The sequence below is a fragment of the Parus major genome, chromosome 2 (assembly GCF_001522545.3).
Source record: "Parus major isolate Abel chromosome 2, Parus_major1.1, whole genome shotgun sequence".
Lineage (NCBI taxonomy): Eukaryota > Metazoa > Chordata > Aves > Passeriformes > Paridae > Parus > Parus major.
The window spans coordinates 10,571,809-10,595,520 of record NC_031769.1 but is presented as its reverse complement, the minus strand read 5'-3'; the positions used below and the strand labels follow the sequence as shown (position 1 = coordinate 10,595,520).

The window sequence follows — 23,712 nt, the reverse complement described above, 5'->3', positions numbered from 1 at the left end:
GACATTCAAGCGATGCAGGTCTGGATTCTCAGGCTCTCCTGCTTTAGCTGTTGAGATGGGAGGGCAATTTCCTCCTGAGCTTTGTGCTGTTCCACATAGCTGAAAGTGAGGGTACATAGGGCCTTCTTACCATATGCAACCTGCTTCCTGGAGCACAGAGGGTCAAAGAGGTGACATCATCTTGGCACACCTGAGTTATCCATATCCCGGTTTAAAGGAGAGATGTTAGAGACTTTTATGGAAGTGGTTTTGTTTATTTAATTTGAAAATCTTTAAAGTGTAGCTCTGCCTCATCCAAAAATTACAGAGGCCTACGTACCAGCCAAACACAGAGGGTTTCTAATAGCTGGGAGGGTTGCAGTGGAAATGGTTAGCAGCAGGAGCCAGGTAACCTACATTCCAACAAGAGGAAGTTTTAGATTTGAAGGAGTTCTGATAAACAAGGGTTTGCTGTGCTCCTTCAGCCAACTGCAAATGCAGTAGGCACTAATGATGACATTCATTATTTAACATAATTTTCTTGATATTCTTCCATTTTCCAGTCACTGCCTAGGTTTCCAGATACGTGTTTTTAAATGAGATAATACGTAAGGACAATAGAGCATAGAAGCAGTAGGTCTCTCGTAACTTAAAGCAGTATCTTGTCTGTTGTGTACCCTTGCTTTTTGTAACGAACATGTAATGCTTTGTAGTCAAGCTTTTCAGAGGATTGCTGTTGTCATCTCTCCTCTCTGTAAAAGCCCCTCTGCTCCCGACACTTTAATTGCACAGTTGCCTAAATGAGGCACTGCAGAGTGTTAATGTGTGAGTCTGAGCGACAACACACTCCTCTTTCACAGAGCTTTTGCCCTTGATCGTGAATGTAACAGAGCACGTACCTTAAAAATAACTGGAGATTCAAGGGGAATCGCTACACTTATCCTCTTGCATAAGGTTTGTTGACACAGGGATCCTTTAACAGTAACTCATATTCTTTCACTGGGAGTAATAAGCATCCCAATTAGTCAACTAGTTAATAACTGCGTGGCTGGAGAGGACAGCAGAGGCATTTCTGTGGAAGCGGAGTGTTCAGTGTCCACATGGTCTAAAGCAGACAAAAAAAAAAAAAAAAAAAAAAAAAGCTTGAATCCTCCCTGAAGCCTCCCTTCTTGCGAGCTGCCCCTCCGGCTTCTCCAAGAAAAGGCGGCAGGATGTTTTTATTCCCTTCGGGGCCATTCTCCGTCGCTTTCTCCCGGGAGCCGGGCACAGGCGGCAGCCCCGGGGGAGCGGAGTTTGGGGGCGAGGGCTGGCGGAGCTGATGTCAGCGCCGGGCGGCGGGAGCGATTGGGCTGCGGGAGACTTTGCAGCAGCAAATCCGCCCCCCTCGCCCCCCCCACCCCCCACCCCCGCACCATCGGCTTCAAAGCGGCCGGTGCCCAGCAACTCGCAGAGGTGCAAAAAGTGGGCGCGGGGCCGGCAGAGCCGCGGCGGCGCCCCCGGGCATCGCCCCGGCCGGGCCCGGCACGTCGGGGCGGAGGCGCGACCCTTCGGGGCGGCAGCGCCGAGCGGAGCCCGGGCACAGCCCCGGCACAGCCCCGCCGGCCCGACCCACCGCCCTATAAAAGCCGCCTCCAGAACGAGGAGAAACTCCGCGGGAGGAGAACACGTCGGCGCGGTGCTGCTCGCTGAGGTACCGGCATGACATCCGTCCTGGGCAGCGGCAGGGCGTCGGGAGGGCCGAGCGGGCAGCTGAGATGCAAGTCCAAGAGAAGGAGGAGGAGGAGATCAAAGAGGAAAGGTAAGAGAGATGTGATTTTCTTGTTGTTTTCTTTTCCCGCTCTGTCCGCCCGCTACCTGCACAGCATCGGCTGCTCTCAGCTCTATTGTCAGCGCCCGGCGCTCGCCGGCGCCAGCCCCGCGCTGCCCCGACGGCCGGGGCGGGCCGGGCGGTGCCTCGCTCGGGGCCAGCCGGGGACGGGAACGGCCGCCGCTGTCCCCGCGGCCGGGCACAGCTCGCTGCCCTGCCCGCCTTGTACCGAGCCGAGGCTGAGCCCACGGGGGTGCGGCGGGGGAGCCTCGGCAGGCCCCGTCCGGTGCGGCGGCCCGGCCGGCCGCGGTGCCCTCCGCCTCACGCCGCGGCCCGGGGCCCGCCCGTGCCCGGGCCAGGAGGTGCCGCTGCCCGGGCGGAGCGCGGCTCGGAGCCCCCCGGGGCTGTCGCGCCCTCCAAACTACCGCTTCTCTCCTTTTCTAGACGAGGTCCATCAAGTTTTTCTGTTTCGGTGCTGCTCCCCGTCCGTAAGCGAGCCCTGCTTAGGAAGGCGCTAATTGCCGTAAGCAGGAAAAGTGAAGCTACAGGGTGTCATTGCGAACAGGGAATCTGCCCTAGATAACAGCTCTTCGAAAGGCTGTCTTGGTTTCTCCTGTAGAGGGGATGACACAGTACCGCTTGATTTTTGATGTTTTGCCTGAAAAAGACGAAGTTAACCGGCTGAGCACTTTAAAGTAAAATAAACTGATACGAGGAGCAGAGTGCCAGAGATGCCCAGCTGCAAGGCATTCAACTGCAGAGATGTGAAGTCCGAGTGTTTATCCAAGCAGTAAATATAATCTAACACGTAATTATGATCTCTGTGGTACTCACACAACTTTTAGTCAGCTAGCACTCAAGCTGATGCTCTGGATATGCTCTTTCAGATTCTAGAAAACCTAATTTATAGGTGCCATTAGCTAAGTGTCTCTTAATTATTGATTGTGTTCAAGTCCTTAAGTGCGGTATTTGATAACTTTTCAGAAAGGTGTCAAAGGAGCTTTTGTATAGTAGGTGGTGAAAGCGGGCCAAATGCAAGCCTGTGTCATTTGATTATCACTATTTTTACTTTCATCTGTTAACTCTCTATGTTCAAAATCATAGTAACAAATAGTGACCTGCACACAAGTAGAAACAACAGAGATGCAGATATATCAGGACTTTGAGTAGGTGTGCAACCTCAACTTGTTACTCAGGTATTTTAGCAAGTTATAACAGCTGGTGAGAAAGGCTGCCTTTTACTTGGCATTACAGAATAAATTTTAAAACTCTCAGGAACGCTTGCATACTCAGTTCCCTTAAAATTTCGCTGTAATCAAGTTGTGCTCTGCAGACTTTTTTAATGCTGATTTGTTCTAGAAAAACTACTTTTCTACAGAATTGTAAACTTAGCCTAGCTTTAGCAACCTGTACTTGGCCAGGAGACGAGAGTAAAGCATTAATCTATGCAATGGAGGAAAGGTACTTGGTTTAATTTTGTTTTTAAGAGCGGACAAAAGTTAGGGTCTTAGAATAAAATTTTTCTGATGCATCCTTTTTAGCTTTGTTTTGCCAAAACAAGGTGGAAGTTGAATGTCTTAAAAAAAAACTAATACAAAAACTTGTTCAACAATAACTTGGGAGCTGACAACTATTTGCAGAATGCACAGTTGGAGGTGGATGGCATTCTAGAAAGTGCTTAACTGACCAACATCAATAAGAATGTGCACCTGAAGTGTTTGTTTTTTATTCTTTCAAATGTGCTATTTGTAACCACTTCTCAAAAAATGTATTTGGCTAGTATACTAACTACAGGCTTGTGTTCCTATGATTTTGTTTTTCCTTTCTCTGTAATCACAGTATACATATAAAAATACACATTCCTATAAAATCGTGCTGGCCAAAACTGTAACTGAAGGCATGCCCTGTATAAAACCTGTTGGATTTTACTATTATGTTATTTTATTTAGTGACCATCTTTATTTTTTTTTATTTTTATATGTCATAAGGAAGTGTTGCTTAGCAAACAGACTGTTGAGGAAACTAGTCAAGAAAATGTTTATTAGGCTATTGAATTACTGTTTTTTAATGAGAATTATTGTGGATTCCACTATTTTGCAGGTTTGATCTGTTTAATAGATTGTGAGAAAATTTTTGCAGAGAGTTAGACCAAATACACTTGCTTTTAACTATTCTCCAGCACATATCTTGTCGTTTATAGCAAGAATGCCTTTTAGCTGCTTTAAAGTATGTAACTAGAAACATATGTTTACACATCTATACCCAGGGATACCTATGAACACAGGTGGGCAAAGAAATTCACTACAGTCTTAAATTTAAATTGAGTTTTAGACAAAGTAATGAAACTAATTTATCTGTCATCCCCTCTCATTAAGGAAATGGAGTCAACAAATTTTTATACAACTTACTATATTTTATTACGTGTTACATATGAACTGTGCTTAAAACAGGTTGAGACATTGCCTAATAGAATATCTAGGAATGTGCAGCAGTAGAAACAATTATTGCTCTCTATTGGTAGCTTCGCTTATCCCTTCTGTTCTACTTTTCATTCTTTTAGTCATCATTTTGCTCTGGTTAGTGTGAATTATAAATCCTGTCTGTGGTTATAGCACTTCAGTCCATTTCTTTTATACCTGGATGCTCTGTTTTAGGAGTTTCCTGGGGGCAGAAGGCAAGTTCAAGCAAGGAAAGCAAACAGCATTCTCTGAATAGCTGAATTTCCTTCTGCACTTGGCCTGAAAAAAACCCCAAAGACGAAAAATGCATGCAGTTAGAGTCAGAGAGAATTTCCATATATACAAATCAAGCACTGAAAAGTGTAGGACACTGAAAATTATTCCAGTGTACAATATCATTGTCCAGTAATTAATTTGCATGCATTTTATTTTCATACTTACGAAATCCAGCAGCCCTTTCAGTAAGAAGATCCTGCCCTAACAATAAATGTTTATGCAATGAATATCATATTGCAAACATAGATTTACAGTCATTTTATTCAGTTTTACACTCTATGCAGAATGTGTGTTAAAAAGTTAAAATGTGGATATTTAGACCTATTTGTTAAATTAGTATAGGTAGAAATATTTTCATTGCCATTTAGAACAGTATGTTAACTCACAGTGGGAAGTAAATATCTTAAGTTTTTTAAGATCTAATGAAAATAAATATGGATGCTTGACAGATTATCTGCATACTAATTTCATGTGGCAGCAGTAACAGATATTTTATATTTCCCTCTCTGTTTGCTCAGTTTTGAGTTGCTGTTTTTTTTTTAATCGGTGTGTATAAAATGACCAGAGGAGAGGAAACTATGCCTATTGATTTAGAGAAATCCATTTTAGGGGTTTATAGGTGGTTACTGTGTTTGTGGGTTCTTGTGTTTTCTCAGGGCTCTGGAATATGGCAGAGTACTGGCAGAACTCTGCACAGCGGCCTCAGCACAGCTTGTGCCCATTTCATAGCCTGTGGTATAGATTTTGAAAAGAAGGCTTGTTTTCCCAGATAAGTCATTACAAGTAGACCAAACAAAAGCAGAGTTGCCATTTACTGATAATACTAAAAGGGCCACACTTCAGCAGCCTCCAGCAACTTGTTAGGAATCAACACACAGAAGGTAAGTATAAAATAGGAGACTGGATAGATAACCCTTCTGAGTTATTTTGCAGTGTAAGACAACAAATAAGCCACCTTAATTGCAACGTGGTTTATAGGGCTGCAGAGTGAAGCTCATTACTTAAAAGCAGGAGGGCATCAGGTATCCCTGATGTGGTAGAAAGCCATGGCCAAGAGTCGCTGCTGCTACAATAGGACATGAAATAATTGTTGACAGAATAAACTAAATAAGGGCAGCAAGTGGCAGAGAGAGGCAAAATGATTGTGAAATGAAATTCCATGAAAAATTAATGAAATAGAAAGATTGTGTTGAAGATGAAGGGAGGAAACCAGCTTGGTTCTTCATCATCCTGCAATGCCAAAGTAATAAATGAGCGTGTTTCATCTCGGCAAGGTTCAGGGACACAACTCCTTCCCCACAAAAGGACTGTGTTGTGCTTTTCGATGTGTTCCGCTTATCTCGTGCCCTGACAGCTTGAGAGGAAAGGAATGGATTTGGTGGTAAAATTAAATTGATTAAACCTTTATCCATCATCTAATTTGGTAGCTTTCTTTTTTCTTTTCTTTTTTACTCTTACCTCCAATTTCTAGTGATCCGTGTAATGACAGCAATTTGAGATAGCATCAAGGACATTAGCTACGATGACTGAACTTAAATTTAGAATAAAAATATGGGATTCATGAGTCCATATCTAAATAGCAGATGATTAGGTTATAGCAGAGTTGTAACTTCCTAGCAACAGCATGTAATTGTGAGGACAATAGAATGGTGTATTTTACTTTCAAAGAGAACAGCATGTAATTGTGAGGAATACAGAATGGTGTATTTTACTTTCAAAGAGAACAAAATACTTTAACTGTATCTCAAAGTATTAATTATGTAAGTAGAAAAAGCACTGGCATGAATATTGACCACGTCTTACATGAGCAATAACATATATTGTAATTTTTACGTTTCTGAACGCATATATTGTCAGATGTTTTGCTTTCCTCAGTGGCAGTACACAGACATATAAAGCTAGTGGCAAAGAATCCAATTGCTTAAAATTTTGTAGTTTCTCCTTGGTGACTTGTGTAGGAAAATTCTCCCCTAAGATGAGAGCTGTGCTTACAAGTTCCAGTTTAAGTGGTATTAATGGAGTTTTTTAAAATACATAAAGGCAGCCCTTTCTGAAGTGATACCCTATAAATGGAAAACGCTGCACTAAAAAATTAAAGGTCAGAAGAAATTACCTTGTGAAATACCAAAGTTACCGAAGGTCTGTGCAAACTGTATTCTTAGGTTCCTTTAATGCCTTATAGGTTAGCAAGTCTCAAAAAGCAAACATGAGGATATCTGTCTGATCTCTGTTAATTGTACTACTTTTGAATTACTGCTAGCCAATATTGTGTAGGTTTTGCGAGTAGTAATGAACCTGAATTGATCCCTGTGTTTACAGCTAACTATCTCTACAACCTTTCAGGCAGTTTACCGTTTTTTCCGTGTAAGTGATTAGTTATCCAGACAAAAAAGGTTGATATGCATCAGTAGATAGATCATTCTCAAGGCATCTGTGATGAACTTGACATCTGCTGTGTAAAACAGCTTGTTTTGCCTGTAAATTATGTAAGTTCCAATAGTAAAATGAAGCGCTTACCTTTCTGCTGTGGCTGACCTTTGTTCCCCGATGTAGGGATTTGAAACGAAGCAGCCAACCCGGAGGAGTTTTAACAGCACATTGTGATATATAACGTATTAAAAAGACTGCTTTGTTAACTGGCGGAAGCAGCTTGTCAACCCATACTAATAGGCAACCCTCCCTGAGTCATAAAATAGCCAAATTTAATGCTTTAACAGAAGGCATTAACTGGATGGAGTTACTGTCGTTCAGTCAGTTTCAAATTTCTTGCTTCTTACAGCAGATTTGAAATATGAGGATGTATTTTTGGACCCCAAATTAAAAATGCACACTCTGGACTAAGGACTGGACATTGCCATGGCTGGTTTAATGAAAATCTCTGCTAAGCAAAGCGTGATAACAAGGGAAGCACGGAGCAGGGCAGAGTGCATGAAGAGCAGGACGGCTAATATCGAAGATATTACCGTGACATTAATGAATGAAAGGTGTATTTTCACTGAGTATATTCTATTTTGTTCTGGCTGTTCTAGCTCCCAAGATGTGTACTAGAAATGGGGAGGATTCAGAGACATATGGCAAAAGGGATTAGAGATGTGTAAAATTTCAGTGGAAGAAAATTGATAAGATTTATATTGTTTACTTTGGAGATAAACATAAGAAAAGATGCAGTAAAATCATACTGAAGAAGAAAGATTATAAAGAAGGTAAACAGGCTACTCTAATTTATTCCTGATTTTTTTATTTACTGAGACAGAGGCCTTTAAGGAAGGAAAATTCAGCATGTTTAATAGGAGTGGAAGGACTTTTTCTGTTGGAACTGTACGTAGCTGATGTGGGAAATTTTTTCACTTCAGGTATGGAAAAACGAATTTGTTGGGAGTTTGAGGTATTTGATTAGCTCAGCTGAGACTTGTGCTGCTAAGTTTGATGCTCAATTCAGTGACTGTAGGCTTTGGCTTTGGGTAGGATGCATTAAGGAGGATTTCATTTTTTTAATATGAGATATGAATCCCCTTTTTCAGGAAATTATCTGACTCCTGACTTGCTTGGATTAGGTGGAAAGGTGATTTGTAGGCGGTTTAATCGCTCCTGCTCCCTGTGAGGCTTTTTGCACTCTCCCGTTTCCCCAGCTGAGGCCGTGGCGTGGCAGCGGTTCAGGAGGTGACTTTCTGCTCAGCTTCATGGCGGTGGCGATGTGTGTCCCTCTGCCGTGTGCCTCCCAAAACCAGCAACACAGCTGGCAGGAAGGCAAGCACATTTCACTGGAATATTCCTGACAGCTTTTTTAAGTAGCCTTCCTCTCTTGCCACTCAATGCCCTTCACGGTATATGTAAAAATAGACCAAAATAGAGACTAATTCCTAGTCTCTTTGATTCTGAGTGAGGTTAGGATGATTACAATAAAAATTAATTAAATCATTTCTTATTCTCTTGAAAAAAAATAAAAGGGTGGAATAGAAGGGGGTGAAAACAAATTTTACAAACACAGAATGATTTATTAAACAGAGAAACCTCACAGGTACTGGCATGACTGCCAGTGCATCGTCATCAAGTGAATATTGTGTCATAGGGGATTATCCGTGCAAGCTAATCTGTGTTTTTGAAAGTCTTTCTGTTGGGTTTGGTCTCAATGCTAAACCAACCACTGTGTTTGATTCTGGAGCTGTGCCACTTGTGAGTGCTGTTTCTGAAACCTGCACTACGTGTTGGTGGCATTTCTTGTTCGAGTCAGGAATGAGGAACAAGCAATAAGTAGATCTCAGCAAAATACTTTGTGCTAAAGTGTGACTTTTTTTTTCCCCCAGTTTTTGTTCCTTGCAAGTGAAATGGTGCTCAGAATTATTAACAGAATCACCTTTCCCTAAATGCTAATGAAACATCAGCGTGAAGACTCAAAGCTGCTGGGAAGTGTGGGAAGAAATAAGTAGAATTTGACAGATATTTTATCTCCATCTTCTTAGGAATTTACACACAACTGATTTTATGCAATTGCTTGCTTCTTGCCACTTCTGAGACTCTGAAATGGCTATTTATTCTTTAAATAGCAGGATTTAACAAATGTAAAATGATGGCTTTCAAGCCAACTATAATAATGCGTTACCTTTGTGCGAGGCCTAATTCTGCTGCCCTTACTCAGAATAAAATTGAAATTGAAACTTCTCTAAGTATCAGTCAGGGTGGCAGAACCGTGTTTCTATGTACATTTATGTCTGTGCCTTAATATATAGGTACATATATACATGTTTGTGTGAAATATAGTTGTCTAGCTCTGTGAAGGGAATGACTGTAATAAACTCCAAGTTATATTAGACAAAGGGTCTTAAAGCCTGTAGAGTTCAAATTATATGAAGAATTTTTATATTCCATTGAAGTATTTTGTTTGGTGATGTAAAAATAAAATACTTCTATATCATTTGTGTTTACTCATATTCATGTATGAGCTTGTAATTTTAAAAATACATATGTAAAAATTCTCATAGTATGTGTGTGATCTTTCTCTATGCAATCAGTCGTCTTACAGACAAATCACAAAAGCACAACTGCACAAGGATTGTTTTATTAGTTTTTTTTTAGAGCGAGAAATAAAGGAACTAAAGACACTCCTTATAAGCCAGACTTTTTAGTATATTTCTATGTTCCATTTGTGTAGGTATGTTTTTTGAACAGCTAAGTAATTCAGCATGGTTAAGACAAGTTTGTATGCAGAAGCCTGTAATACTCATGTCAGAAAACCCCAAACGTTTACCAAAAAGGTGAATTTGTTCTTAAGTTTGCGTGCTAATCTTTCTCCAGCTGAATCCTACAGAAGGAATAACAGAGCAGAACTCAACTTTGAGCTCATGCTCTATATTGCATCCATGCCAGCAACCCTGCCACAAGCCACCAGACAAAATGCCTGGGGTTTCTTGAACAAAAGTTACCCAAAATTAACTTTCATTAGCTGATTTACAGGTTGTAGTTGCCCTTGCTCCTGTTAATCATGAATTGCTATTTACATGTCCATGTAAATGCTGATTTTGGGAAGCAGTCTGCAGTGGTCGGCAGTGCCTCATTGTTGAGCAGCACAGACAGTAATTAAATTGGAGCTCAGCTCTTGCTGCTTGTGGATTTAGGAGTTTAAAAGAAACAGTACAAAAAGAGAGTGTTCTTTAATACCACTGACAGCAGGTTTCTTCCACTTGCAACTGCTTCAAAGATTATTGATTGACCTGTGTTTATCATTTATTTATGCTAAAGCATCTGATGCGTGTCTCTTGTAAAATCTGTTGTTTCTAAAATCAAGGTACTCGACTTGTTTGCAATTCACGTTTATAATGATCAGTTTTTACAGTTATGTAACAGAGAATTGCTTTAACTGGTGCTATGCCCACAAAGAGGACTTTTTGTGCCTTCAAATGGAATCCATAAGCACAAGACATTTGATTTTTTTTTTCTGGGTTTTTCTTTTTTTTAATGAAACTGTTTCACTGTGCAAATCCTTTAAATTTTCTACACAAGAAGAAGGACTGTACAAGAGTGTTCAAGGATAAATGTGAAGCATTTCAGTTCTACTAGAACAAGTCAAAAGCTTGTCTTTCTAGGTTAACTTGTACCCTCTTACATTCTTTTAAAAGGGGACTTTATCTCTGCGTTCATTTTGTTTAAAGAAAACAAAGAAAATAATTTTGAAATATTTTCATGTTACAGCACAAGGTGTAAATGGGCAGTAGGTTATTAACAGGACCAGTTAACTGAAGGTGATTATTAGATGTCATAAAAAGCTGGGGATTTAAAAATGTATATGGTTTTTGAGTAGTCAGAAATGAAATAATCTTTTGCAGTTAGAAGTCTGGTTTGTAGCAGAAGTAGTTTAACAGAACACTGCTTTAGATAGATTGGTTAACCCAGACACATTTTTAAGCAAATGCCACATTCTGCTTACATGTGGTAAGAAGCCATAGACAAAGGTGCTTTGTCAGGTTTTCCTAAAGGCTAACACCGAATTCCTTACTAAATTTGTGCTTTTATGATGTAAGGCACATAGGACTATTTTTCCTTTTCTATGGTAAAATCATCCTTCTCTTCAGATGGGTCCAACTCATCCCAGACATCAAGGATTCTTATTGCCCAGAGTTAATAAAAATGCATCTGCATAGTCACACTAAGTACATGCTCAAACTACTTATGGAAAGTTATTATCTCTGAGGCAGACGGGCCATGTTCGCCCAGTTTATCAGGGGGAAGTTGAGTCAGACCAGTTAATCTGTTGCAGAATTAATGAGCAGTAGGTAGCAATGCAGGAGTCTGTCACTCTGCTTTGGAGTGTCCAGCAGTCCTGGCTCTGGCGTGTGGCGGTCCTTCCACAGCTGTAGCTGGATCTCACTCTCACCTGTGGCCCTGGGAGCTGCTGGTTCCCCGGTGAGCCGTGTGCCAGCACCGCTGCTGGCAGCAGGAGTAGGGCACGGCAAGGTGGGCCTGCCTGCTGCTGCTGGAATGAAGAGGGCTTTGTGTTTTCTTACCTGTTTTGTATGTATACAAAGGCATGGGATCTGGTTCTTCTGTGGTGTTAAATCACATGTGCTCTTCAGCTTCTGGAGGGCTTTCAATTTCTCCCACAATGGCTTGTTACAGGTACTGAGGGTGAGCTTTCTGTGTAGCAGAGTTTACGTTTAAAAGGTGACTCTTTCTTCAGTATTAACTGAAGTATTACATTGTGGACAAGTCTGCAGAATAACCACAATAACTCTGGTTTTGTAATATACATTACGTCCTTCAGATGCTGCAAGAATTTGCTTATGGAATTCATTGAAACTGTTACAGATTCCTTGATTCCTTTTTTTTTTTTAAAATGAGATTTATCCTTTTAGATGACTTATTTTCACAAGGATTAAATACAAATTTCTACATTTCATTACTTTCATTTCCATTAAAAATCATAGTAACAGTCCCTACATTTGTACCTTCCTGTAGTTCAATTGAAATTCATCAATTTTGTTTATGCACAAACTCTTCAGAAGACCAAAATATTATTCCACTTCAACTACAACCACTCTAAATTCACTCTAGTCTTTAACAAGAATTCTTTGGCTAAAGTGTAGCAGATACATCTTAAGATGAAAAAAGGAATCAAGCACTCATTTCCGAGTCCAGGAAAATAATTTATAAAGTTTAAAAAAAAATATAAAAATCTATTCTTCATGCATTATTATCTTAATTTTGCCTCAAAATAATTGTCTCTGAAATTAACTGAAACCAAGCAGCAACAAATTAAACTGGTCTGGGTCTTACAGAGTGCTGTTTGAACAGGAGAATGAGTTAAACACTACAGAAGCCATTTCAATAAAGATAAACACAAATGTTCCCAAAAATCACTCCTAAAATGTATCTAACCCTGAAAATCCACATATTTGCACTTCTTCAATTTGTTTTTTATTTACAAAAACACCCATCTCTTTCCTCCCTTTCTTTTTACTATCTTACTTCCCTTGTTTGTATCCTCACCTATTGAAGCAGCTGCTATTCATACAAATTATGAAAAGGAAAGTATGTATGAGATTGGTGCCTGGAAAGGACCAATATATCATCGAAGGTCTTTGGGGTAACATATGGCCTTGGTGCAGCAAAATCACTTCCTCAGTCATTCCATTGCTGCTCAGAAAAGCAGTAAATAATAAGTAACAAGTTCTGCGTACAAATGTGCTGGTACTTAAATATTTTCATGGAATCAGAAACTGGATAAGAATTTACTGGTATTTTCCTGAAGATCTTTTAAGTACAAAAAAAAAAAAAAAATTCACAATGCACTTTCTTAACAGCATACATTTCTTAGGGATTGTTCTGTTTTAGCATATCTAAACTGATCTTGCTACCAGTTCCTGAGCTGAGTAGATGTTTCTCTGGTGCTGACATGTAAAGTTGGTTCCTGTGCTCTTTAGGCAGAAAAGGGAGACAGCAAAAAGTCAAGATAAGAGGCTGAGACTGTTCTTTTAATGGCCATTATGGCAAAAGCAATGTGTGCATCATAGGCAGGTGGTTGATTGGGAAGAGTAGCTTGTTAATCTTGCTTAATTTTACACATCTTGTTAATCTTGTTTTCCAGTACCTTTCCCTTTCTGTTGCGACTGCTGGTGCCAGGCACGCACCTGCCTGCAGGTGCAGTCACGCACAGCCCTTGCGCAGGCTGTCAGCTGAATTTCCATCAGTCATTTCCCCGTGCCCCAACAGGTGTCAGTGAGTTGCAAGTTGTAGAAGAGATGACGACTCACAGAAACCCACACTGCAAAAAGAGACTTCTCAGTCGTGGTCAGCTCAGGCTTTGCGGGGAGGTGCAGTGCAGGTGGGCAGGCACACACCAGGGGATGTGATGCTCTCAGCACACCGTGGGCCAAAAGCATGGCTTAAGGGTAGCACAAAAAACATCTCCCTGACCAAGTGTAGGAAACTGTTTCCATCAGCCCTTTCTAGCAGACAGCTTGTCTTTGCTGAATGTTGACAACATATTATATAAATTTCTCTGCAACAGCTTGTTTCAGAAACTTTCCCCAGTAATATAGATTAAGATAGAATTTGTTTTGACTGCTGTAATGCATATTCATTAGATAAAAGCCCAGACAATTACTATGATAGTTTCACTAACAGGTGGAGCATGTTTTAGGATTTGTTGGGCATGGGATTTGCTGGAATAATCTCAGACAAATTTGGGGGATTATTTTTGTTATGAAAATAATTTTGTATGGGAAGTGAGAACGTAAGCAGATTTGAAAGTGATTTCATTATGTTTTTGCATTAGTTTGCTCTTAAAATTTTAAGTCTAGAATACGTTCATACTTTGAACAAATGAAGGTCTCTCAGGACAAGCAAGAAACCACATAAATAAGTGCTACCTTCATAACAGAGCTAACAGTTGAGTAAATGGTAAGCAAATGTATTTCTAACAGGATATCATGTTATTGCGTTCATTTTCCAAAACTAGAAATTATACTTTCTCCATCTTCACTTGTATCATATCCACTTTCATCCATTAAAGTTACAGATTCATTTCAGTTGAGTAGGTAATATTACAGTAAATATGCATGCATTGACATTATCGAGAAGTTGCCAATGAAAGCACAATTCCCTTTTTGTTTCCACTCGCAAAAAGAGAAAGCTTGAGAGCAGAATCTAGATGAGGAGTATAGGAGCCTGATCTTACCGTATTTACATGGCAATCTGTTTTTTTTGAGGAGTACCAGGCCCTACAGCTTACAGGACCTACATTCCATAGGACATTCTCATATGGGCAGTCACTGTCTTCAGCACAAATTGATCTTGGTGATCATTTTTATAGGGATTGGGGTCGTGCTATCTGGCACTGTGAGGAGAGGATCACTGCCAAATTAGTTTTATAAGGTAAACAAGGAAGTTAAAACTGCACACTCAGGAGAGCACTTTAGTTCATCCCTACAGGACAGCATCGGAATTTAATGTTAAAGGAGGTTTAAAAATACACTTGCCTAGCACAGAAGTTATCAGTCTAGACTCCCCATCTGTTGAATGCCTTGTAAGTATCAGTAGTATAAGTAAGTATATCAGTATGTAAGTATCAGTATCAGTACTTCAGTATCTGACTTAGGCAGAAATCATCATGTAAAAATGCTAATGATTTCTCTATGCTGTTTTGTTATGAATGGAACTTCAAAGCTATGAATTCATATGTTTATATTCAATTTCTATTTATATACTTAAGCACGGACTCTCTAGTACTATGCATATTAATGTGCCAATATGTGCTCCAGCAACGCCTGTATTAAAGTACATTCATATTTATATAAAGGCCTGGACTCAATTGAAGTTTTGTCCTAGGCTTCATAAGGAGCTTGGATCCAACCCTGTATTTTTTTTTAATAAACATCGGAACAAATTTCCAGGAATTCATTTAGTTCATAGCATTGGCTTTTTATTGTAGTTGGATTTTAATTCTTAAGCACAAGTTTTATTTTATGAGCTGCATCATTTTCCGCTGCTTGTGTCGAGATGTTTCTCTGTTGACAGAGCAGCTTCCATACTCCCTCTGCCATCCCCCTTTGTCTTTCTTGTTTTCAGTGTGTTTTAATCATGCTCTCTAATCCCCTATACGATTATGACTGATTAATTAGCAAACCTTCACTTTCAGGCTCTGAATTTTTCTCTTAGGCTCAGACCATTTATAATCTCAGCTGAAAACACAAGATTGAACATCTGCCTTGTATTTAATCTCTTTGCATCTTGTACCCATCATGATTATTGTTTGTTCTTTATTATAACTGGGGGGTTTAAGGGTGAAATGTTACATTCTGCATTATCTGGGCTCTTAGCCTGAAAAGAAATCCATGCAAATGGGCCATGGGGAAATACAGAAAATCAAGGAGTCCACAACTCGGACCACAACTTGATTTTTTACAGAACTTTGGACCTCAGATGTCCATTTTTTTCAGGAATCAGCTTAAAGAATCTGGATGGAAAAAGACTGTGATAGATCAAGTGCTGCTTTTGCAGAGCTTGCATCAGTTTATATTTTCAAAATTTTCTTTGCAAAGATGTGGGATAGAAATATACACATATACTTGCAGTAAGTAAACAAATCCAGCATTTTCATTCAGTTGTCAGATGCAAAGATCTGTGCTTTTCAGAAAATCCTGTTAAGGGGATTGTACTGGCTGCTGGTGACAGTGAAAGGACCATCGTCCTTCAGAATCTCAGGTCTGAGCTTCCCTCAACTCCTTGTCAGGATTTCCATGTGAAGTCTGTTTGCAGGGAGCAATTTTCCCTGCTGCACTTCTTGCATGGATTTTTTAATGTAGTTGGGGTTAAGATTTTGAGGGATTGAAGGGAGATCACATACCTGCTTGTCATTACCTATTTCCAGCTGGAAACTTTGGGACAGCAAGCTTTCTCTTCCCCCTCACTGACTCACAGCATGAAGAGATAGTGGAAATTTTCCCAACACATTGTACATTTGTCAGCACAGGTAGAAGAGTGGTGAATAAAATAATTTCTTTGCTCATCCCTCCTACTGTCCTAGTCACAATCTCAAACACCAGGTAGTATCACACAGAGGGTTTGTGTTTTTTTCTCCAAAAGGAACTATCTGTCTGCAAGTGTCACATAATTTATAAATAATTAAGTTTACTTCTCCTTTCTGCTTCAGCTGATACCCACGTGTCATGTCCATGCAAAGGACCATGTTGTCTTTGTCCTGAACTGGGCCATGGGGTATATTTAGGCTCTCCCATACATAATTTCTTGTATTAATTAAATGTTGCCACCCAGCTGCAAGTACACTTTTCTCTTATTCATAACATCTAAGCCTTCCAAAATCTGCAGCAGCTCCAAACACTTTGCAGTAATGTTAGTGCAGGTTTTGGAATGATGCTGTAATATAATACAGTTATAAATATTTTCATTCTGGAATTGTAGGAAGAGAGAAAACAGCTCATGTCAGTTATTTTTTGAACTGATTTTTTTATTTCTTTCAGAACTCTCTGTGATCTTCATAGATATTAGATTAAAAAGTAATTTCAAACATGAATAAGAAATAACATGTGCAGAAAGCTGCATTTCGGCTAGAATTACCAATGTAAAGCACCTTTCTGGGACTGTGGCTCCAGTCTGCCAGTTTCCCATGGAGCACAGAGCAAGTGTGGCTGAGACTGACAGAGCCCTGTTGCATTTTGAAATAGTCTCTAGCACTCATTTCTTTCCCCATGAAGAACTAACTTTTAAATATTCCAGGAGGCCTTTCAGGAAGTGGCGTGTTTGTTCCTCTTCTGACTGCCTCTGTTTTCAGAGATCTGTCTTGCAGATGGTTTTTTCACTTACAACTTTGCGCATTGCCCAGATGCATTGCTCTGTTCTCACACAGGTGGAATCTGGCTGTTGCCTTTGTCTGGTGTCTCTGGACAGCAATGTATCAGCAAGGAGCAGATTGTTCTAATGTGACTTGGTGAGGCTGAGTTTTGGGTCAAGGGTTTCTTCAGAAGATGGCTCAAGAGTTGATAGCACTTAGGGGAGATGAAAAACCCCACCTACAACAACCTGTTCTCTGGGAGGAGAACTGATGTGGTACTTGCACCTGAGACCCACACCCATGGCACCTTCTGCACCTTCATGCTTTCCATGACCAGGAAACTCTGTTTTATGAAGAAATCTGTGAAATGCGTGTGTGTCTGTCCAGGTGCAAGTCAGGGCCTTCACTTTGTGTGTGCTAGAGACCTGTTAAAGAGTTGGGATCAGGACGGTCCAAGCAGCAGCCAGTTCTGCTGGATGTGCTCACATGGACCTGTGAGAGCTGCAATTACAGGAAGTCTCACAGCCGTGGTTCTTCTGTGTCTCCTGGTGGAATGGTACAAGTGTAGTGTGCTCTTGGTCCCCCCAGCCCTATCAGCAGGGAAGACCTGTGTCTTACCTGCTGATTTTCTGGGCTTTGGCAGCAGGTTCCCACACTTGCAAAATGGATTTCCTTCAAATGAAGCTCTGTTCTGAAACTGGCAATGCTGAAGGTTAAAATTAGCTTCTCCTTTATTACTAGGCCATATTTTTAGGCTCTAATTCATGTCTCATATGAACGCAGTCCTCCCACTCCCACGTTGGGAGTGCTGAACTGGAGTCTGAGGGCTGTGCATTACATTTTCCAGAAATAGGTGCAACTCAGTATTTTGAATATTTACATTCTCTGCCTTTTAAAAAATGTATCTATTGGTTTTAGGTGCGTATATGGGCTTAAAATAGTGAAAAACTAAAGTATAAGCTGCTATCCTTTGCTTTTTTGTCACTCCATCCTATTTTTATTTTTGTTGCATGAAGGGGAAGCTTACCTTAGTTTTCATCCAGGTTCTGGAAAGTGCAAAAATCCCCCAGAGAATAAGCTCAATTCCTACAAAAATATTTTGGATGTCTCCTGCTTTCTGCCCTCTCCTTTGGAGCTCCAGAGCCTCTAAGCCCAGCTGCTGGTGCAAGCCGTGGTCCATTGCCTTCCTGTCAGAGCATCTGTAGCTGGTGTTCACAGAGGTCAGCTCTGATAAAAACGTCTTGTGGGAGCCCTGATGTGCAGCAGGGGCAGGGCCTGGCCTTCAGAGGAGGTTCCAGCTGGTGCCATCGGGTGGCAGTGAGGGGATTTCGGAGAACTTTGACCTCAGCCAGGGTGGCAGAGATGGCTGAGCAAGCTGGCAAGCAATGGGAAGGAACCTCAGCTGCCTGTGATGCCGGAGCCCCTGCCCTGAGATGTCCACCTGCCCTGCAAGGCCAAAGCTGCTGTCCTGCTGTGTGACTCCCCTCCAGCCTGTCCCTCCCCCTGTCCCTCCCTGGGGACACCTGCCCTGCAAGGCCAAAGCTGCTGTCCTGCTGTGTGACTCCCCTCCAGCCTGTCCCTCCCCCTGTCCCTCCCTGGGGACACAGGCAGGGACAGCTGGGTCAGTGGCTGTGAACAAGGAGTTCAGAGGAACCCTGCTCATTCAGAACCCTGCAGGTACAAAACTTCCAGCAGGATGATGAACTGCAGGGGGGAGTGGAGTTCATTTACTGTGGAAACACAGCCGCTGGTCCCATTAGGGCTGGTTCAAGGGGACGGGACAGTCTTCACCTGCCTGCTGGTGCCCTGCTCTGCCCTCTCCAGTGTGGGGTATTTTGTGTCTACTCCAGGTGCTGATGACCTGTCCTGAGTGTTTCTGGGGTTCGTGCAGTGCTGGCAGAGGGTGGCCTTGCAGCCTGTACCAGGAGCTGCCCTTAGGTGTGCATGCCTCCCATCCGGAGGGGAGTCTAAGCCCGGGTGTTGCAGGGATGGGCCCTCAAGGCCACGTCAGAACAGCCACAGGCATTTGGTGGAGAGTGCTGTGATCTTGGACATTGTCTGTGACCATGTGTTTTTATCCTGAGGAGCAGAGAAACAGGATTTTAGCAACTCCTCACAAGGGCTGTCCCAGCACCTCCACACTGGGAAGGCAGTCAAGTCAAGAAGACTCTGATTACTGCCACTCCACAAATTATAAAAAGTGTAAAATATCTATATTGCCACCAAACAGGGATGGAATTAGACATCACATAAAACCTGAAGTCATTATTTTCTTTAAAGATAATTCTTTAAATTCTTTTAATAATAAATAATCTCTTATTCTGTCAGCATACTCTGCAGACTTACGTAATCAATCCAATAACGACTGTCTTGAAAAAGAAAAGAAAAAAATAGTATACAGAGTTTGGAAAAGATTTGTTTCATACTATTGCATAAATAAGGCAGAAATAAATGAGACATTTAGAAAATGCAAATCAAATCACGTCTTTGTTTTTATCTATTATTATTGGAGCTTTCAATAGGTAGGATTAGAAAATGATCACTGAGAAATATTTTTGGCGTACTGAATATTTCAAGTCACTGAGGACTGTTTAAAATAAAACCATCAGCTATATCAATGTTTGAATGGAGAGGAATCAGATATTTCTGCTACTGCAAAAAATTAATAACGTAAGTCATTAGCATTAGTGCAACTTGCTTCTCTTTCTAATTTACAGGCACATATCTAGATTAACTGTAAAATATTCCTGGGTTTAGGACACACTGTCCTCCACTGAATGCTTAGCCTGGAAAGGTTATTAACATTGAATGGGGACTGTTCTCTCAGGAGAGCTGCAGATAAAATGACCAGGGAAAGAAATAGCACAACTTCTCAAATTAGCATAATTAGTAATTATCTCTTAATAGCCCCACTTGGCTTTGGAGACTTGGCACTTGAAATTCCGCTTAAAGTTCAGTGAGGAAAAACAAATTTCACGCTGAAATGTCTCAATAACACAGCTGAGCTGCCGAGGTAATCGTCTGGTTTAGGTAAAGGAAAGGAGATGAACATATGGATAGGAAAGATCTCTGCTGTAAGCACTGTGTTTGTGTTTGCATATGTAAAGCACTCCAGGCTTAATGGTACAATTGCCACTTTCTCTGGGGGTGAGGGGAGGGCAGGAGGATGAGTGGGACTTTTCTCTCTTCTTTAGTGGAGAGAAACAGATGAAGATAATAAACTAAAATGAGCAAATCCCATTCATTTTAAACTAGAATAGTGTAATTTCTTTTGCAATTCTAGCTAAAATAAAATACCAAGAGACAGACAAGCCAAGCAGTGGATAGAAAAGCAGCCTTTATCGTAGCCAGTGGCAGAACTAAAACCTTTCAAATGGGGACAGTTTTCCAACATTTAACTCAAGGTAAAATTGGATGAATAAGCACAGGCAGCCTGGTAACCCTCATTTTTTTTTTCTTTCTGTGGCAGCGAAACAGATGGCTCTCTTAAGATGCTTTTGGCTGGGAAAGAATAAAAGCAGAAGAGAAATATTTACCATTTTTTACACACCTAAAGCCCAGTCCTCTTTATCCTCAGGCAGAAAGCAATTTATCCGTCCATCCTGGTGGAAACAAGCCTTTGTTATTAAGAAGGCACATTTTGATTTACATGTTGCACATCTGGTTGGAAGCTTTCCACTGGGAAACACATACACAATTGATAAGCCTTCCTCAACTAGTTTGAAATAGAAAAAGAAGTTGTTTCACTCTGCCCTCTTTGGCAATTCATGTTGGGTGCCAACACTTCAGCAGTGGATTTATTGCAGTGATGATTTTGGGAGCTTTGTTTTTAGTGTAGGTTAATGTTTTAGTCTGTTTTTTTTTCTTTGGGGGTGTGGGTCAGGGTTTTGTGGGGGGAGGTTTGGTTTTTTAATGTTTGTTTTTTTGGGGAATGGGTATATAAATATATATACATATTTTATGTATGTATGTGTATAATGTATATAGACGTATAAAACAATGTATATTTCGGAGTGTCAGATTGCCATATGCCAGAGGTGCAGGATGTCAAGGGTTGCAATGGTTCATGCCACACATGGCCCCTCCTGGGGTAGGGTCAGGTGGCCTCTAGAAGAGGCACTTTTTGTTCTGCCTGCAGAGTGAAGGATCCCTTGGCTGCAGGGAAATTACTCTTTTGGTGCTGTGTCAACACATAAAATAGGAAAGATGAAGACAAACTAGTCAGAGGAGGTTGACAGCTGTTATAAAACTGATAGGCTGACACACTCATGGTCAGAGGAGGAAAAGGTTTGGCTTAAAAACTGTAATTAAGGCTGGCCAGGGTCCATTAGCTCATCTTCACTAGCAGCTTTGCAACCTCACACCCTATGTATCACCCTTTTTATACAGGTTCTAGGTGAGAAATATGATTAAGCAAGCTGCTATACTATGTTTCCAAGGCCCAATCTCTGAAAGCAATTCAAATGCCTCTATCAACCAACAAAATCCATTTCAAAATTCAGAAAGAGCATGAAAGCAAAGAGGGAGAAGGGAGAAAATAAATGGAAGCAGATCAAAAGAGATGAAATGACATTTGAAAAGTATGGAAATGAGGAGAATACTGAGACTGAATTAATTGCAAAAAAATCCTAAAAGATGCAGAAATCCAGCAGGTCTGATGTAAATATTTGCAGGCTGACAGAAAGCAGGGAGATGGGCCAGTATCATGATGAAACGAACACATTTCTCCCCGTTCCCCCCAACCAGTACTACTCCCAAATGAGCACTTGACAAATAAATTAAGCTCAAGCACCAACAGTAGAGAGAATGCAGAAGAATATTCTGATGGGCACCTGAGATATGTCCTGATAGACTGTATGTGGGGAGCTGCTAAGAAGAAAATGCTACAAAAGAAAAATACCCACTCCCTGACAAGCCTCTTTGTTGAGTGATTGATATGTTTCTGCTTTCCTCCCCTATAATATTGGGAATGTGAGCTGCTGCTTTGAGGCCAGAACTATTAAAAAATAATCATCTGTGAACACTAGGTTGACTTTTTTTTTTCCCCAAAGCATGTAGCTGTAGGTAGTGAGTTTTGATTTTTCTTTATCCCTCACACTGGATTTTTTTAGGGCAGATTTTTCAGAACAGGTCTTTTGTCATTTTGTTCTTAAATTTAATCTTAAGAAATATAGTGGAACCAGTTGAGTAGTTGGTCATGTGTCTTGTTTGTTTGCAAAGCTCATTAGAAAGATAATCTTGTTAAATTCGAGAACCCTGAGCTTGATTTCTGGCTCTTCTGCTGTTGTTTTTGTGACTGGCAATCTGCTTGCCTCCCCTCTGCACTGGGTCTGCCAGGACAGACAGAGTAACTGTTATCACTGTTATTTCTAATCTCTTAGTGCTGTGAGCCCTTTAGGGACCATTAAATTATGCCTGGGATGATGTGATCTTGATCTGATTTGGGATCTCCTGGTTGCTGTTGTGAAAGAAATAGCAATATTCCTATGGTATTGTTATTTTTAGGCATTGTGCAAGCTGAGTGTGCAACCTGCAGGTGAACTTCCAAGGGCTACTTCTGTGACATTAGGTCTTGTCAGATGGCAATTAATTATTTGGCCTGTGATTCTTGGAAAACCTTAGTGAGGTGGTTAAAGGGCATTTATATTCTTCTAAAACCAATGCTAGAGAGGAATGCTCAGCAGTTCAGTCAGGATTGGACCTTTAATATTGGACAGTGTGAAGAGAAACATGCAAAAATTACCTGAGCAGAAAAATGCCTGAGGGTAATTTATTCTCATAAAAAATACCAGTGACTTATACTGACTTCATAGGTAGCATTTAATTGTGTCAGGCTGGTGATCTGCTGCCTTGTTCCATTTTTGCTTTCCCTTTCCAATTTTTGGAACCACCTATTTTGGCTATTTCTTGAATTGCTGGTAATTCAGAACAGAGAATGAATAAGAACATATTGTGTATTATATTTGTGTTGCTTTCAAACAGAGTTAAGCATAACCTGTATATATAGATCATGGCAAGGAAATATCAGTAATTTTCAATGGAAGAGTAAAATGGTCAATCTATCAGGCCTATTCTCCTTCATTTAATAAAAGTAGGTCAATGTAGGTTTTATGCTGTTCACATTAGTGTCATTCATTTTAGCTTTACTAATAAAAGTGAATGGCTGGTTGAGCATTACTGGAAGAGCATATCAGAAAAGAAATTAGAAAAAGAAAAATGGGTAAAGAAGCATTACAGAAAGTAAAGCCCTACGTCATGGGGATGTTCCTATAAAACTTGTTAAATAATGTCGGCTCACAACCTGGTTTTGAAACTCCCATTTCTAAATTGCTAAAGTACAAATGAACTGGAACATGTGTAAAAATATATCTTGTGTATTTGTTTAACTTCAGATCTACTATTAAAAACTCAGGAGATGCTGACAATGGGCTTCATGCAATCCTGTTGTGATTGAAGTGTTTATCATATAGTTGAGAATTCCATGATCTGCTCTGGCCTCTGCAGTTCTGCTTTAGCTGTGACTTGCTGGTTTGGTTTCTATTCATTTCCATGGCCAGGTTCCTGCCTGAGAGGATCATTAGTGGCATGAGGAATGTTGGGTGGTGATTATAAGGTGAAGACAGGGAGAATGTTATTTTATCTGCTGCTACCAGCATAAGGCTGTTTATTGAAGCAGATCAAAGGAGTATGTAAACATAAATACATGTGCACACATAAATCCCATTGCATTTCTTTAATTTGCCTTTTACAGTTTTTAATAATATTGCAATTTTTCATGCAGTTAAGAAACAATCACTTTAATTTTTCTCATACAGGGCCTTGGAAAGTCATGAATGAGAAGAGAAGGAATCAGGATTCTTTTTATTTGCCTTTATTTAAAGCATAGACTATGCTTTTATACCTTTCCT

General features: G+C 40.6%; 1 protein-coding gene across 1 annotated transcript in view; it reads left to right on the top strand.

Annotated features, from left to right (window-relative positions):
* The first annotated feature begins 1,552 nt into the window (after positions 1–1,552).
* Positions 1,553–23,712, top strand: part of ADARB2 (adenosine deaminase RNA specific B2 (inactive)) — a 299,955-nt gene continuing 277,795 nt past the window's right edge. Inside the window, exon 1 of the mRNA XM_015618946.3 lies at positions 1,553–1,777. Coding sequence (XP_015474432.1) covers positions 1,678–1,777 — 100 coding nt within the window. The 5' untranslated portion in view covers positions 1,553–1,677. The remainder of the gene's footprint in view (positions 1,778–23,712) is intronic.